This window comes from Rattus norvegicus, chromosome 4 (assembly GCF_021556685.1).
Source record: "Rattus norvegicus strain SHRSP/BbbUtx chromosome 4, alternate assembly SHRSP_T2T, whole genome shotgun sequence".
NCBI classification, from domain to species: Eukaryota; Metazoa; Chordata; class Mammalia; order Rodentia; family Muridae; genus Rattus; species Rattus norvegicus.
Genome location: NC_141537.1, coordinates 6,421,834 through 6,438,775, shown reverse-complemented (window position 1 = coordinate 6,438,775; position 16,942 = coordinate 6,421,834). Strand labels below are relative to the sequence as shown.

The window sequence follows — 16,942 nt, the reverse complement described above, 5'->3', positions numbered from 1 at the left end:
CACATAACGTTTTGGGGGGCTTAGGGGAAGAGCACAAGGTCTCACTGTGTGGTTCTGGTTGTCTCTAAACCTGATAAAGATCCCCCTAATTCTGCCTCCTGGGTGTTGGATTAAAGCTCTGCACTATCATATACCTGCTAAAGCTAGATTCTTAGAATTCACTTATTTTGTAGGATTCCACTTATGGCTTTGAGTATGCTGGGTAAATACTCTATCTCTGAGCTACATCCCTAGCTCATCTGAGTCCTTTTTAGTTCTTAAGAATTTAAGTATATTTTGTTGGTGCTTAAGGCCCAGTGGCCAACACCTAAGAATCCTTGTACTTACAAGGCAGAAGTGGGCAGATCTCTGAGTTTACAAGAACAGTTCCAGGACAGCCAGAGCTACAAAATCCTGTATTGAAAAACCAACCAACTAAACAAAAAGAACTACATGATGGCACTAGGACTCTTGCCTAACAAATGCTCTAGGTCCTGGGTTTCATTCCTACAGTGTCCCCTCTTGGGGGAAAATGAAAAACAAAACAAAACGAAACGAAATAAAACCTACTTTGGAATAGGGATAGATAGATAAATTATCATCATTTTACTGAGTTGATAACTTGGGACAGTTTGTCAATAGTAATCTTGTTGGGCCAAAATGATAGGCATGTTTATTTTATTGCCCTTTCTCCTGATACTTAACTAAGTAGATCTTAATTGTAGGATGTTTCCAAGGTCAAAGTTGGTTTTTAAGCTAGGTGGTTAGCTTAATCCTATAACCTTGGGAAGTTGAGGCAGGAGGATCTCAAATTTAAGACCACCCTGAGTACCTAGTGAGTTTGAGGGCAGCATGAACTGTATCTAAACCCCTCTTCCCTCCACTAAAATGAATTTTTCTTAAGATGTAAATGCTTTGAAGAATGCTGAATTGTAGACAAAGCCTGAAGATTCATAGTTGCTGTATTACCATGGTAACTGAGTTGATGCCTGACGGTGAATGTGTCTCTAAAAGCATTAGAGGTTTGTTAGTGACTGTAGTGGGAGGTTAATGGGACATGGCTAACTTTTTGATAAGGCTCTATGTTTTCTCTTCAGAAAGATGTAACAGGACAGGTGACTGCTGGGTAGGCAAGTTGCAGCAGCACTCCACTCACTCAGACTCATTTTTTCTGTTGTCTTTAGGAGGATGGCAGGGTCTCAGCCCCATACATTACTGAAGAGTGTCTAAGAAAACTAGATACGAAGCAACAGACCAACACCCTATTGAACCTGGTGTGGAGGGACTCGGCCAGTGAGGAGGTTTTCACAAGGATGGCTTCTATCTGCCACACATTGATGGTGCAGCACCGAATGATGGTGCCCAAAGTCAGGCAGGTCTCTTGGGGTTGGTGTGCACAGGTTGGGAGCGTGCCATCTCTCTGATTCATGGTGTGTGAACCGGGACCTGTTTGTCTATTTTCTTATAAAAGAGAACACAGGATACTAGACTTGCCAAACCCTTCATAAAAAAGAGAGTCTATTTTCTTTTTTGAACCATTTATTATTATTATCATCACCATCATCATCACCATCATCATCACCATCATCATCATCATCCTTCCTGGCACTGCATGAGATACAATAGCAAATTAGTTCAGCTAGTTTTACTTGTAGTAGTGTTTTGCATATGAATGTTTAGGCCTCAACATTCGTTTTAAAATTTAGATTCATACATATGTGCCAGAATGTTGAATTTCTTTTTAGATTTTTTTCATAGTGTCTTTTAGTCCATGATACCTGTGGCAAATTACTATAGTCAGTTTAAAAAAAAAAAATCTAAGACACATTAAGCTTTTGGTGATGGTGGTACCACATGCCTTTAATCCCAGCACTTGGCAGACAAAGGTAGGTAGTTCTCTGTGAATTTGTAGTCAATTTTAGTAGAGCAGGTGTTAGACTCAAAGGCTCCTCACCTTGATTAAGACACAAACCTTGTTTTGGATGGTAATTGTTGGACATATGCCTTGGTTGTGCTTAATTCCAAAGGTGTTTAAAGGGTAAAGCAACTTTCTATGTTGGGTCAGTTTATGAATACAGCCTGTTCCTTTGAGCTGCTATTCCAGAACTTTTTTATGTTTTAAATATAGTAAGGTTTTAAATTTTAAGGTAAAATTTAAATTTAGATTTGTTTTTTGCAGCTTGTGTAACAACAAATAGACATAGGGACTTTAACTGCTTTCTGTCCTTTTTTTAAATTTGTGTGTGTGTGTGTGTGTGTGTGTGTGTGTGTGTGTGTGTGTGTGTGTGTTTTAAGTATTTTCTATTTTCTGAGCTGGGATTGATGGCTTTAATTTTCATTTAACATTGGTCATCAGGATTATAAAGGTCATCATTGGTGGTCCTTTTTACACTGGTAGAGATTTCTGAGACAAGCATGGTTATGAAGAAAAGAGCAAGAACTCTGTACATAAGGACACAGTTATGCAGAAAATTGGAGAAAAGGATCACTGTAGTATTCTATGTTTATATAAAGAGATTGACTGTACTTACAAAAACTGAGGAAAGTGATAACTAGCTGGTATGTTCAGAGGTAGGGAAAACTCTTTAACTGTAGTTTTATGTTAAGTTTTGCTATCAGGTCATCTACTTTCTTTTCCTTTGAGATGGGTTTCTCTGTGTAGTCCTGGGCTGTCCTGGAACTTAATCTGTAGATCAGGCTGGCTTCAGTCTTATGGAGATCCTCCTGCCCCTGCCTCCCAAATGCTAGAATTAAAGATGTACATCACCACTGCAGAAGACTGGTCCTTGCTATTTTTAAAATATGAATAAATACCATCTGACTAAATTATAAAGGTGGCAGAAGACAATTCTGCCTGAGATCTGAAGTTAGTGAGGCAGTATCAGCAGAAACATGAGGTGCTCCAGCCTTCCACTTCTCGCAGCACAGAATGGACCTATGGAAGTTTACATAAGTGCTGCACTGAGATGAGCTTCCTGGCCTTTGTTTGAATACCACTGCCCATCCAGTCTGCAGAGCTGCTTCTCTTGATATATACAGGTGGCCAACCAGGCCCCTCATCAGCTTACTCAAGTTTGCCTGCGTCACTTAACAATTATAGGCCTACTGTGTATTTCTTGAGACTTATAGGAAGTATCTATTTGCTTCTGAATCAGGCTAGTACCCAGACTAGAAAATGACTCCAGCTTCCTGGCAGCTATATTCACTAGTTACCAACCCAACCCATGCTCTTTTATAGAGCCTAACATCAGTGCAGCACCCATCAGAGGGCAGAAGCAAACCAGATCTAGAAGAGCTACATACTATTATGCAGTTATTCTTGTTCTTAGTAAGATCATTAAAGGTCTCAGTGAGGACTGTCTGGCATTGGGAGGTTTGTTTTTTCTGCTAAAGTCTGGCTTATCACCTCAATGTATAGAACGTATATAAACAGTGGCCTGATGCAAAACAGCATTGCTTTGGCTGGATTCACAAGACTGTTCCCCCTATATTATCCTGACCTCTTTTACATGCTTTCCTTCATAGATACTGTATTTTCATTCTATTTGGTGGTAGTTTGTTTTTTAAATACTTGGAGGCTTCTCTTGCTTAGGTTCTTTTTCTCTGTTTTCACTAATCGTTTCAGCTGCTACTCTGGCTCTTAAATTTCTATCTTTCACTTAATAACTATAGAGCTCGAAAATCTTGTTGACCTGCTAGAGCCATGTCATATGTAACTTAATTGTGTTGTCCACTAGGAATCTCACATCTCCCAGATACTTGTTTTCTTCCTCATCCCAGTAAAAATAGGCTCATTTACTTTGCTGTGCCCGAACATTGAACTACTCTCCCCTGCACAGTGTAAGAGCATAAGTAAACTCAAATCTTCAATCATACTAGTCAGTGTGGTTGAGGATCACTGCACAGACAGCAGATTAGATCAAGCCCTTCCTCATAGGAAGCCCATTGCACACACTTGTCCTAAGATTTAAGTTGGATGTATTTTCCTTAGTGAGCCCTATGTGTGTTGAGGCAACATATTTTGTCAGAACTTAATTCTTTAGGCTATCTTTTGCCAGATAGATGGATTATCAAAAGCAGAAATAGTTTCGTAGTCTTGCATAAGGCTTACCTGTGGATCCTATTTGTTTTCAGGACAGTCTCACATTCCTTGCATTGTTGCCTTGCAGGGTCATCTTTTCTTCAAGCATTATCAGTTACCTTCCTAACTTTACTTTTGTTTACTGAATGCTTTTGCCTAAACACCCTTAATCACTGGCTTGTTTTCTTTGATTCTGTCACTCTGTGCACTTAATTTAATCTTTTGTTTATTAATGATTGTAATTCATATAGGTATATGCCCATGTCTTCTCAGCACTGTTAACACTTCTTAACATTGCATGGGCTAACTACATTTTGCGTTTTGTTGTATATGAGGCATTAACTATTATATTGTTTGCGTGATTTATAAGTATTTCCATAATACTATGAAAAAACAGTAAGGGTATAACTGGAGATATTTTATTTCTTTGCCTATGATTTTTGTGTCTTTTAAATTAGGTATTGTGAACTCCTTATTCTTTAAATTTTACATTCTATTTCATGAGTGAAGGTCATATAAAACTAATAAACTATTTTAACATTTTAACAATTCTATTTTGGATTCATATAGAGTTTAAGCAAATTTCAAATAGTTTATTGTTAGATACAATAATTAATAGAAATAAGACTTTTGTCAAAGTTAGCACTGTGTAGTAATATATATATTATGAATTTTGAAACTAAGTATTCTTTAAACATTTATGAGAATTACTCTTAAGACATAATTGCCATTGTGGTAGCACATGCATATAGTGCTAGCACTGGAGAGGTAGAGGCATGAGGATCAAGAATTCAAGACCATCCTTGGCTCTGAGACCGTGCTTTCAGTAGAAAAAGAATGGGAAGATTCGGCTTCAAGCCATACTCTTCTGGGAAAATGGCGACTCCCGCTCACCCTCCAGAGTCGCCTGCCATCCGCCCCGCTGGGAACCCAGCCTGCTATGCCATCCGCAGCTGCAGCTGGTGCACCATGTGCTCTGCAGTTTCGAACCCCCAGCTCCTCTGAGGACTTGGGATAGAGCCGCAGGAGAGGTTGAGGCACCAGGAGAGACTTGTGCAATAAAAAATTCATTTGCAAATTGCCTGACAAAGGTAAAAAAATCTCAGACACCATTGCCAAACTGAAAGCTGCCATTTCAGAACGTGAAGAGGTTAGAGGGAGAAGTGAACTGTTTCATCCTGTTAGTGTAGACGGTAAGCTAAGGCCAAAAGCAAACATAAGAATTGATAGTGACATAGACAAGGCCCAGAATTCAGACTTGATGCTTGATACTTCATCATTAGTTCCTGAATGTTCCTCAGTAGACATTGAATCATTTAAAACAACCTTAGAAGCACAGGGACCTCTACATCTCACTCACAAAGGCAATGAGACTTTGGAACTTGGCTACCCGCATCATAGCGCAGCAGGCATCCTCATCTGAAGTTAATGTGCATCTCCCACAGCACCCTGTTTCAAGTCAAGTGGAAGAGATTTCCAGCAGCATCGACAGCAAAACCAAATTACTAAGTTGCAAAAGATCACAGTTGGAGACCAGAGTGAACCCTCAGAAGAAAACACCAGCACTGCAAACTTTCCAGGACTGCAGAATGAGACTCCTAAGAAGCCTCATTATATGAAAGTGCTAGAAATGCGAGCCAGAAACCCAGTGCCCCCTTCTTGTAAGTTTAAGACCACCAACGTGTTATCCGCACAACAGAGTGACTCACCAAGTCACTGTCAGAGAGGTCAGCCTCCTGCTTCCTCAGAAAAACAGTCATGCAGGGCTAGGCTTGATGATGTCACAGCAGCAGACCTTCTTCTGATCCACCACCTGCCTGCACAGCTGCTCTCCTTAGAAGAGTCGTTGGCCCTGAGAAAGAACAGAAGCAGAATTATGAGGAGATGCAGGCAAAGCTCGCAGCACAGAAACTAGCAGAGAGACTGAATATTGAAGTGCAGAGCTACAATCCAGAAGGAGAGTTTTCAGGGAGATACCGAGAAGTGGGGATGAAATCGATGCCTAGTTCTCGGATGAGTGCTGAAGATGAGTGCTGGGAGGTCCCAAGAGCTGACTGTTGAGCTCACATTGTCTCATTGAACTTCCTATCAAGAGCAGTGTCAGACCTTGTTGAGGGACAGCAGTTTTTTAAGTTATACAAAGGTAGCTACAAAATAAGAGCCTAGTTCGTCTTTCAGAAGATGATCTTCACATGCTTGAACGGTTTTGAATATTTGAATATTGTGTTTGGCCATGTTGTGTTACAGTTTTGCAGTAAATTGTGCATTGGTCTGATATTTTGGTGTGAGTAGAGCAAACTTTTTCTTTACGATAATTGCTTTTTTCTTACTTGTTCTCTTATCAGATACCATTGCTTACACCCCTTCTGGTAAAATACTTTGTTATCTCAGGTACCTAAAGTAAATTAGGAAGGCCTGGTTCTCTCACTCAAGAAATAAGGGAGCAGTCTAAAGAATGGTATGCATGCTTGCATGGACATGTTCCTGAAATGCTGGATATGAAATACTGCAGACAACACTCAGAAACTTTGCAACCGGTGTATCTGCTACTCCTGTCTTTTCTTGGGGTGACTGCTGTCTTCCTATGATGAGGTTAAGGAGTACATGGAAGAAGTGCTGGGTGGGGTGGGTCTTCTGAGCTGGTATGGGGAGCTGCTCCTGGCTGCCCTCGGCTTGAACTCATTGCTGTCTTAGATGATAGGTCCCTGTACAGGATACTCATACTTGGTAAGGAAACCAGTGTTTTTCTAAGTGTTATAGTTGAATTGTCAGTATATTGCTTTTTTCTTTTTTAAACCCAAAGAGGTGTATGTTTATAGGCTGCAGAAACCTCAGTCATGTATGTACATACACATTTGTGTTGTTTAAAATGATTATATGATCGTTTCCAGCAAAGATAACAATGTTATCAACAAGCCTTTGTCTATTATGTGGAACTTGTAAAGAAGAAATACCAGTCAAAGCAAGAAAAAAAAAAAAGAATGGGAAAAGAACATAAGTGAATTTGGAAGAATTGTGCACCAGAGTCATTTTTTATTGCCATCCCACTTAAAGTTTAGTGTTAACGAGTGGTAAAGACTGGGAGCACTGGGTGGACAACATCTTCGGTGGTGAACACCTCTCTAGTCAACTAATCAGCTGTATTGGGGGGTAGCTGGGTGTGTGTTTTGATTATTGTTTGAGACAGTGTCCTTTTATGCTCCCCCTCTTGATTTATTTTTATAATTATGTCGGGGAGAGGTGCTCAGGGAAGCCAAAAAAGGGTCAGATTCTCTGGAGACAGAGGTGGATGTAAGCTACCAGTGTAGCTACTAGGATCTGAACTTAGGTCCTTTGCAAGTGCTCTTAACTTCTGAGTCTTCTTTCACCCTTAGGGTTTTGTTTTCAAGGCAGGCTTGAAGCTTCCCATGCAGCCCAGGTTGGCCCGGAACTCACAAAGTTCTCTGATTCTCAAGTACTCAGCTGTGATTTGCCAAATTTGGCTGGGAAAGTATGTTTTTAGAGTCTACTAATCTTATAAAAAGAAAGCCAATTAGTTGGAAAGGGAAACTGTCTGGACAAATTATGAGTTTGGTATTGAGTTGTCAATTTAACACAGCTGGGTATTTAAAGATTTTCTTTAAGCTTCTAGTTTGTGTGTGAAGGTTTTCAGTAGCTCATTCAAGATGAACTGTTTTACATTTTTTATTATTTTTGAGGATACTGGGAATTTGCCTATCTCAGAGGTGAATTGTTATAAATCTTATTTTAATACCTCTTGGCCAAGAAGTGATACTGTCATCAGCAAAATGCAAAGAGTGGCATTTCTACCTACATGCTAGAAGGATTGCAGATGTCATCCTATGTTTCTAAAATCTATGAGGCTGCCAGAGGTTTTTTTTTTTGTTTTTGTTTTTGTTTTTTTTTGTTTTTATCTTTATTAATATCCTTATTAACTTGGGTATTTCTTATTTACATTTCGATTGTCATTCCCTTTCCTGGTTTCTGGGCCAACATTCCCCTAGCCCCTCCCCCTCCCCCTCTAGCTGGGTGTTCCTCCCCATCCTCCCCCCATTACCGCCCGCCCGCCCCCCCCCCCAACAATCACGTTCACTGGGGGTTCAGTCTTGGCAGAACCAAGGACTTCCCCTTCCACTGGTGCTCTTATTAGGCTGTTCATTGCTACCTATGAGGTTGGAGCCCAGGGTCACTCCATGTATAGTCTTTGGGTAGTGGCTTAGTCCCTGGAAGCTCTGGATGCTTGTCATTGTTGTTCATATGGGGTCTCGAGCCCCTTCAAGCTCTTCCAGTCCTTTCTCTGATTTCCTTCAATGGTGGTCCCATTCTCAGTTTAGTGGTTTGCTGCTGGCATTTGCCTATGTATTTGCTGTATTCTGGCTGTGTCTCTCAGGAGAGATCTACATCCGGTTCCTGTCAGCCCACACTTCTTTGCTTCATCCATCTTATCTAATTGGGTGGCTGTGTATGTATGGGCCACATGTGGGGCAGGCTCTGAATGGGTGTTCCTTCTGCCTCTGTTTTAAACGTTGCCTCCCTATTCCCTGCCAAGGGTATTCTTGTTCCCCTTTTAAAGAAGGAGTGAAGCATTCGCATTTTGGTCATCCTTCTTGATTTTCATGTGTTCTGTGCATCTAGGATAATTCAAGCTTTTGAGATAATATCCACTTATCAATGAGTGCATACCATGTGTGTTTTTCTGTGATTGGGTTACCTCACTCAGGATGATATTTTCCAGTTCCATCCATTTGCCTGTGAATTTCATAAAGTCATTGTTTTTGATAGCTGAGTAATATTCCATTGTGTAGATGTACCATATTTTCTGTATCCATTCCTCTGTTGAAGGGCATCTGGGTTCTTTCCAGCTTCTGGCTATTATAAATAAGGCTGCGATGAACATAGTGGAGCACGTGTCTTTCTTATATGTTGGGGCATCTTTTGGGTATATGCCCAAGAGAGGTATAGCTGGGTCCTCAGGTAGTTCAATGTCCAATTTTCTGAGGAACCTCCAGACTGATTTCCAGAATGGTTGTACCAGTCTGCAATCCCACCAACAATGGAGGAGTGTTCCTCTTTCTCCACATCCTCGCCAGCATCTGCTGTCACCTGACTTTTTGATCTTAGCCATTCTCACTGGTGTGAGGTGAAATTTCAGGGTTGTTTTGATTTGCATTTCCCTTATGACTAAAGATGTTGAACATTTCTTGAGGTGTTTCTCAGCCATTCGGCATTCCTCAGCTGTGAATGCCACACGGGTTTCTTAAGAGGCCGGAGATGCCTTGGGTAAAAGCCATGTCCTTTCTGTATTCACATCTGTGCTTCCATGTGTCCAGAAGCACTGGTTTGCATTTGTAAAATTGTTGTTCTTCCCTAATTAACTTACAAGGTTGTTAAAATGAATATAGTATAGGATAATCTGTCTCAATACATAGAAAGAATAAGTCACTTCTTTACCTCTTGGGAATAAATCCCTAAAGTAAATTACCTTTAGTAATTTAATTAAAATGTCTAATCGTTTGTTTTATTATCATTGCTCATTGAATAAGTACAAGAATCCCAAAATTAACCTTAAATATAACTTGAACTATGTAGCCATTAAAATGATGTTTCAGAAAGAAGTTTAATTTTAGTAGCATTGCCATAAAATGATGTTTAGGAAGAACATCTAGTATAAAAGTATGCACAAGCGTATGTAACAGAGCAGAATATTCTTATTATTTCTGAGTGGATGAAGTGAAGTAATTCTTTATCCTTGTTCTGTTTTGACTTTGTTTTTTTCTTTTCAGATAAAACTCAAATGAAACATGCATTTTGAAACAAAATTGGTATACTTTTTAAAATTTTAATTTCTTATGTTTTTGGTTTTAAACCTAGCCTTTAACAGCTGAGCGATCTCTCCATCCCTAAATTTTAATTTCTTAAATTCTTAATTGAATCAATTTTTGATTGAAAAGAAATAAAACACAAAATATTGCCCATTAGAATGTTTTCATGTAGAAAGTTTGTGGGTTTTATTCCCTTTTGTTCTCTTATTTATTTGGGAATAGCGCCATTTGTATACCACGTAGTGCTTGTGAAAGAAGACAGACAACCTGTGGCAAAGAGTCAGATCTCCTTCTACTATGTAGGTCCTAGGTCCAACTCAGGTTGTCAGGCTTGGTGGCAAGCACTTTTACCTACTGAGCCATCTTATTGGCTCTTTGGAAGGCCAACTACTTTAAACATCTCAGAATCAAGGTGTATTAACATTCCTAATTTAGCTCTAATTTTCAACAGTATGATTTTTTTCTCTTCATTTTTTGTAATACTGTAGCTCAGACTATCTTAGAACTTATTGTGTGGCTTAGACCAATATCAAACTTGATGCCAAGCTTTCTTCCCCAATGTTAGAATTACAGGCATGAGCTACCATACCCAACCTGCTTTTTACGTTTACCTTTTTCATTTAGTATAGTCTTTTGAAGTAACTTTTTGAGGAAAATAGTGCCAGGAGACAGTGTGCTTAAAGGCTTAGTTAGTCTCATGGGTTTTTTTAATTTGTTGGGTTGTTTGTTTGCTTTGAGACAGAGGATTACTATGTGGCCCTAGCTAGCCTAGAACTTTCTATGTGGACCAGCCTGTCCTCAAACTTACAGAGACCCACTTGCTTCTCCCTCTCAAGTTCTGGGATTAAAGGCATGTACCTCCATGCCTGCCAACATACATAATTTTAACATTTTTTCATTGCTTCCATAGGATTTTTTAAGATTCCAGTGTAATTTTGAGTCTCACCCAGGTATTTCTCAATGTGGAGTTAGTCAAGTATTGATACCACTTCATTATGAACCTTTGAAAGAAGTTTTTATAAGTTTATAATACTTTTGAGGTGTGTAAGATTTCTCTTTCTGATACAACCAGATTGTGAAGGGACTTGTGATAGATAATCTTAATAGAGCATTGCCACTTCAAGATTTTTATGATTGTTTAGTGTTGGGGAACAGGTTTAATATCCTAATTCTCAGGCAGCCGACATGGCAGACCTTCAGTTCTTTGTGTTTGTTTTGGAGACCAAGTTTCTCTGTGTAACAGAGCCCTTGTTGTCCTAGAATTTGCTTTGTAGACCAGGCTGGCCATATTCTTCCCTGGTTGCACTGGTATGTTTGTTTGTTTAGACAGGATTTTGTAATTCAGGTTGGTCACAAATTTATGAACACTAGGCTAGCCTCAAATTGCAAATCTGCATGCCCCTGCTTCCCAAATTTCGGAGATTAAAGTGTGTGCCACAACCCTACCTGGTTTCACTGTTTGGTTTCGTTTTTATGAAATTTTAATTTTGATTGTATGTATGTACATGGTGTATATGGTAAAGCACTTAACCACTGAACTATCTCTTCAGTTACATTAACATTCCTGCAAAATTTAGTCAATTAAGTATAATCAATTGAAACATCTTTCACTAGCATAAATTGTGGTACAGATTACTAGTTTTTTGCGTTTTTTTGTTTTGTTTTTTGTTACTTGTTTTTTAATCACCACACTTTCCACAGGAGGAACAAGAGGCATCTGGAAAGTCTCTGGGCAGGTAGTTTGGTTCTAAGATGGTCAAGCAGAATTAACTCTGTGCTTGCTCTGCCACAAACTGACTTGTGGATATTTGGATTCTCTGCCTCTTGCTTTGTATGTTAGGCTCAGTGTATGATAGGAACAGAGGAGCCATAGAAAGGACATGAGATTACTGTGTTGATATTTAAAATAAACATTCTTCTCTTGTGATAGTGCTGCCTTTACACTTTTATCTCATGTTCATTCCTATTGTATCTTTAATTCCATTGTAAAAAAAAAAACCATTGTTTCATTGTGCTTACTCATCCAGTTATTTTCCTATTTTGTTCTAACATGTTTCAAGTAATTCAAATTCCTGTCTTACCAACATGTTTTTCTACCATCATAAGTCTGTGTTTTTGTTGATTTCATCTCATGTGGGATTTGTATTTTTAGATTTAAATTTTGTTTTCTGTGTTTTTTGTTTGTTTGTTTCTGAGACAAGGTCTCATGTAACCATGACTGGCCTTGAATACTTGGTCTTTCTTCTTCCCAACTCCTAGGAGTAAAAGTATTACTGTATTTTAGTAAGCCAAATTGTGAAGAGGGCAACCTAAGCTTGAGTGAAAGTAGCCATATGTCCTCAGGGCTGCTGGATCTTGGACTCAGTCTCAGGGCAATAGATGAGAGCCAGGCCATCCTGCAGTTGAGGTACATGACTCTTTTCATTTCTTTACCAATGGGATCTATGTCAGATGTGAGCTTTTGTGTATTAATATGAGTTCTCTAAATTGTGTACTGTCTTTACTGTATAGTTGTATAGCATTGTTTTTCTAAGTAATGATTTAAGTGAATAATTTCTTACTCTTCTGTTTTTCTTTTCTTTTCAGGCTTCTCTACAGTTTAGCCTTCAATGCCAGGTTTTTGAGGCACCTTTGGTTTCTCATCTCTTCAATGACAACACAGATGATCACAGGGTATGTGCTACACAGGCTTACAGATTGAGCCTAAGAGCTTGGAAAGTGTCAACCTAAAAAAAGGGTTGTAACTAATTACTGCTTACTCTTGTTCTGTCATGTTAGAAAGGTGTATTCTGAATGGCCTTAATTCACAAATACATACCCTCCACCCCACCCCTCCCCAAAAGAAAAATTAGTGCCTAATTTTACAGTTAGATTATCTGTAAACATTATTAGAATGTGGCTTTATCTGAAGGGAAATTTTATTTTCAAAAATTCAGACACTGGCGTTTTTCTTTTTGAAAATTTATTTCAGTTTATGTGTGTAGGTGTTTTACCTGCATATATGATTGTATACCACATGTGTAACTTATACCCGTAGAAGTCAGAAGAGGGTATTGAATCTCCTGAAGCTGGTTGTTGTTAGCTGCCTTGTGGATACTGGGAATTGAACCCCAGTCTTTGGAAGAGCAGCCAATGCTGCTAACTGATAAACCATCTTACCAATTCCTGCTCCCCTGACCTTTTTTTTTTTTTTTCTTCAAATAAAGCAAAAAGAAGCAGGGTTTTACTGTGCAGCTAGCTAGTAGCTTGAAACTTTAAAGTCCTGTGTTAGCTTCTGGAGTACTAGGACTATGGGTGTGCACCCCTTATATCCAGAAAAAGCCCTTAATGGTAAGGAAATTTCCTTTAATGCTTTTATGTTTAATTGAATCTTAATGATTCTTATGTGAATAAGAGTTTTTCTCAGCTCACTGGCTAGTGACACTCATGAAGGCTGAGTGACTCACCTGGAATCAACAAAGACTAGAGACACCTAGGCTAGGTTCATACTTAGAAAACTTAAAATAAGAAGCTTTGGTACATTTTAATTCTTCTGACTTGACCTTTACTTTCATGAACAACGGTTTACTTAGGGCAAGAGGAGATTGGAGATCATTAGAACAGGAAATTATCATTGACCTATGAGTACCCCAGCTTAGCAACAGAGATACTGGTATGGTCTGTTTGATAATTTTCTTTATGACATTTGTCTTTTGGTGAGGAGATGGAGTCATGATGTGTGAAAGAAAAACGATACTGTTAATTACATTAAATTATTAATACTATTTTACAGTGGATAAGGTTGGAGGTTTTTTAAAGCAAAATTTGAAAGGCAGTTGAGAATTTTGAATTTGTTGCTTGTTTAGTTTATTAAATAACTTCCTTCCAGGAACCTAAGCAATGTATTAATATATTCCCACTTAACACCTTATCATACTACTTTCAAGAGCAAAATTAAAAATGAAACACCTGATATTCTGAAAATGACAGTAAATTTAGTTTGAAGATAAGTTTCACAGCAAGACTAGCTCAGCAGGTCCCAAGACCTTTGTCAGACTTGGGAGTCCGCCTCATCATCTCATTAGTAGCCAAGAGGTTCCAGACCCAACTGAGATGCAGTCTGTCCCTCACTCCAAGGGACAGCATACAAATCTAGGGGTAGGCAGACGTATTTAGTGGATTTGTTTTGTTTTTCTAAATGGGGTTTCCCTGTTTAACAGCCCTAGCTGTCCTGGAACGCTCTCTATGGAGGGCTGGCCTTGAATTCATAGAGATCCACCTGCCCTTTCCTCCCAAGTGCATGGCCCACTGGCAGATGATTTGCAAGCCATGGTTTTATTCCAAGTGTGTTCTTTCCAATATTTCCCATTGAAATGAGGCAGTTTGGTTTCTGGCTTACTGAAGTTGAAGCAACTGGCAGCCAGCAAACAGACCACTGTTCACCAAAGGTAGCCACAGACTACTTCACTGTGGTCACTGCACTGAGGGACTTAGGGTGTCTGTAACAGGAGATTATTCAGCAGGAAAAGCTGGAAACTCTTTAATGAGGAGAGGGACTATTCTCCACAGACAGGTGCAAATCCTTATTCTGAGGGTGGACACAGGTGGCAGGGATTCATATGAAGTTCCATTGGTTATCTGTAATTCAACTAGCTTTTGGTGTCATACCTATCAACGTTAAATTGTAGACTCTTTGGTTCCAAGTCTCTTGAGATTGACTTGATTTCAGAAGGATAATTGAGTAGATGTTTCTAAGTGTCTTGTGTTTCATTTGTCCCTGGCTGCAGGGTGCACTGGTAACTCTTCTTCCAAATTCTACCTTCCATCATTCAAGTGAAAATAATTAAATTCTTTTGCTCACCTCATGAAATTAAGGAAAGAACAAATAAGTTAATGCTGGTTAACAGCATTGTTTGCCTGTATGATTTCGAGGTGGCTTATGGTAATGTAAGGACCAGGATTCACAGCAGGAGTGATTTTTTTCAGTGCTAATCACTGCTTAAATGTGGAAAATACTGGCCACACAGCAACTGTATAACACTTGTTCTCTTACATATTACATACTCATTAGTTATGTGATTTTTGTGGCTCTGCATTGATAGGCCTGGGATCTAAAGGGTTATGACCATTATCTTTACTAATATCAAAACTATATGGCAGTGAATTAATTACTTTTGTGTGTCTCAGGAGAATTTTTGTAAGTGGCTTCGTAGCACAGTGAGGACTCACTTAGAAAGTATATGCCGGGTTCTCTTCTCGTCGGGTTGAGCAGGAGACGAAACCACTGTTATACATGCTTAAGTCAGCTCTCAGCTTTCCTGGCTTTGGTAGTGGAGAAGGACAGTATTTCTGTCTGCATGGAGGCAGTACCCAAGGAGCCTGGAAGACGGCATTGGCTCCTTTGAGAGTGGAGTTACAGATTGTTGTGAGCTGCAGAGAGTTCCTGTTCTCGTTCTAGACCTTTTCCTGAAGGCAGCATCAGGCAGATGCCTCATCTGCATCTACTTCACTCACCAACCCAAACCCTAGCACCCCCAACCCCTGGTAAGAACAGGCAGACGTCTACTCTGCCGTCCTGCATGTATGGTGTTAGTTTCTCCAACTTCATTCCTACTCCTGTCTCCAAATACAACTTTTGGGACCTGGGAGTGGTGCTGCAGACCTTCAATCCCAGCAGAGGTAGGTAGATCTCTTAAATCCCAGGACAGCCAGGGCTATCTGGTCTCCAAAAAAACACCCATAACTTTTGTGGACAACATCTACAGAGAGTGTAAAGGGGTGTAATAGATACCCATGAGTTTATCTGCAGGTCTCATTGCAAAGGGCACACAGTGCTTTCTTGTTTGGAAAGAGCTATGTGTTCCATATGACAGACTTCCATGAGAGAGAAAGGAGCCAATCACAGCTTGTAGCAACTGAAAGTTTTCTACAGACCCATTTATGAGGCAGGCAAGGGAGCTACGTATAAACATGGACAGGAGAAGCAAGGCCCCAAGGAGTGGAAGATGAAGGTTCTAATTTGGCTTCAAAGTAGAGGTGTAATAAACCTACCTGTAAGCAGGGGCTAGGTAAAATGTTCTGTCCTGCTGCATATATTGGTATCTGTTAAATAGAAGTTGAGGGAGAGGGGATAGTTTCCATGCAGGAACCAAATCTTCATCTCCCACTCTCCAGGGCTTTGGCCTGGGACTCTGTCCATTCTCAGTCACTGCCTTTTTCCACAGGTGGCAGGGACAGGCACACATCAGAAAGGCTGGTCTGGTGGTCTCTCTTGTCTTCTCTGGTGCCAGTTACTAACTTGTGTTGTCTCTGGGGGAACTTTTCCTTTTTTAAGTAGTTTCTTTGTTGATGTAAATTTATTTTCATTGAGTATATTATCTGATGTCTTAATTCCTAAGCCTCATCTTAAAAGCTGTTTTGTTTTTCCCTGCCCTTCCTTTAGGTCTATGGTGCCGTTGCTTCAGGTGATATCAAGGGGTTCGCCCATGTCTTTTGAAGATTCTAGTCGAATCATCCCACTCTTTTACCTCTTCAGCTCCTTGTTCAGTCATTCACTGATTTCCATACATGACAACGAATTTTTCGGTGACCCCATAGAAGGTAAGAATTTTGAAAAATGGGTTTGATGGCCTATCAGTTTTTAAGGGTAATTGAAAGGCTTTTTTTCTTTTTTCTTTTTTCTATTTCTTTTCCCTTTGCTGTGTGTAGTGAAAACAAAACAAAACAAAACAAAAGCCACTGGTTGAAGATTGTGTTGTTATAGTTGTAGGTCAGAGACAATTATCCATGATGCCTTTCACTCTGGAGGAGCTAATCCTGCTGTCGAGATGCCTTCGAGATGCCTGCTTGGGGATCATCAAGCTAGCATATCCAGAAACAAAGCCGGAAGTTCGGGAAGAGTATGTCAGCGCATTTCAGAGTATTGGGGTGACTACTAATTCTGAGATGCAGCACTGCATACAGATGGAGCAGAAGCGATGGGTCCAGTTGTTCAAGGTACGTGCCATGTCAGAACGACCCAGCACACATTTGTCTCTGCTTAGTTTCTTTTAGAAGAATAGAAATTTGGAGGTTGGTTTTA

General features: G+C 39.7%; 1 protein-coding gene across 2 annotated transcripts in view; it reads left to right on the top strand.

Annotated features, from left to right (window-relative positions):
* Window positions 1-16,942, top strand: part of Ube3c (ubiquitin protein ligase E3C) — a 101,297-nt gene that overhangs the window by 28,318 nt on the left and 56,037 nt on the right. For both annotated transcript variants that reach the window (NM_001427087.1, XM_087657916.1), the window contains 4 exons: window positions 1,164-1,351; window positions 12,469-12,555; window positions 16,304-16,461; window positions 16,625-16,857. In NM_001427087.1, coding sequence (NP_001414016.1) covers window positions 1,164-1,351; window positions 12,469-12,555; window positions 16,304-16,461; window positions 16,625-16,857 — 666 coding nt within the window. The remainder of the gene's footprint in view (window positions 1-1,163; window positions 1,352-12,468; window positions 12,556-16,303; window positions 16,462-16,624; window positions 16,858-16,942) is intronic.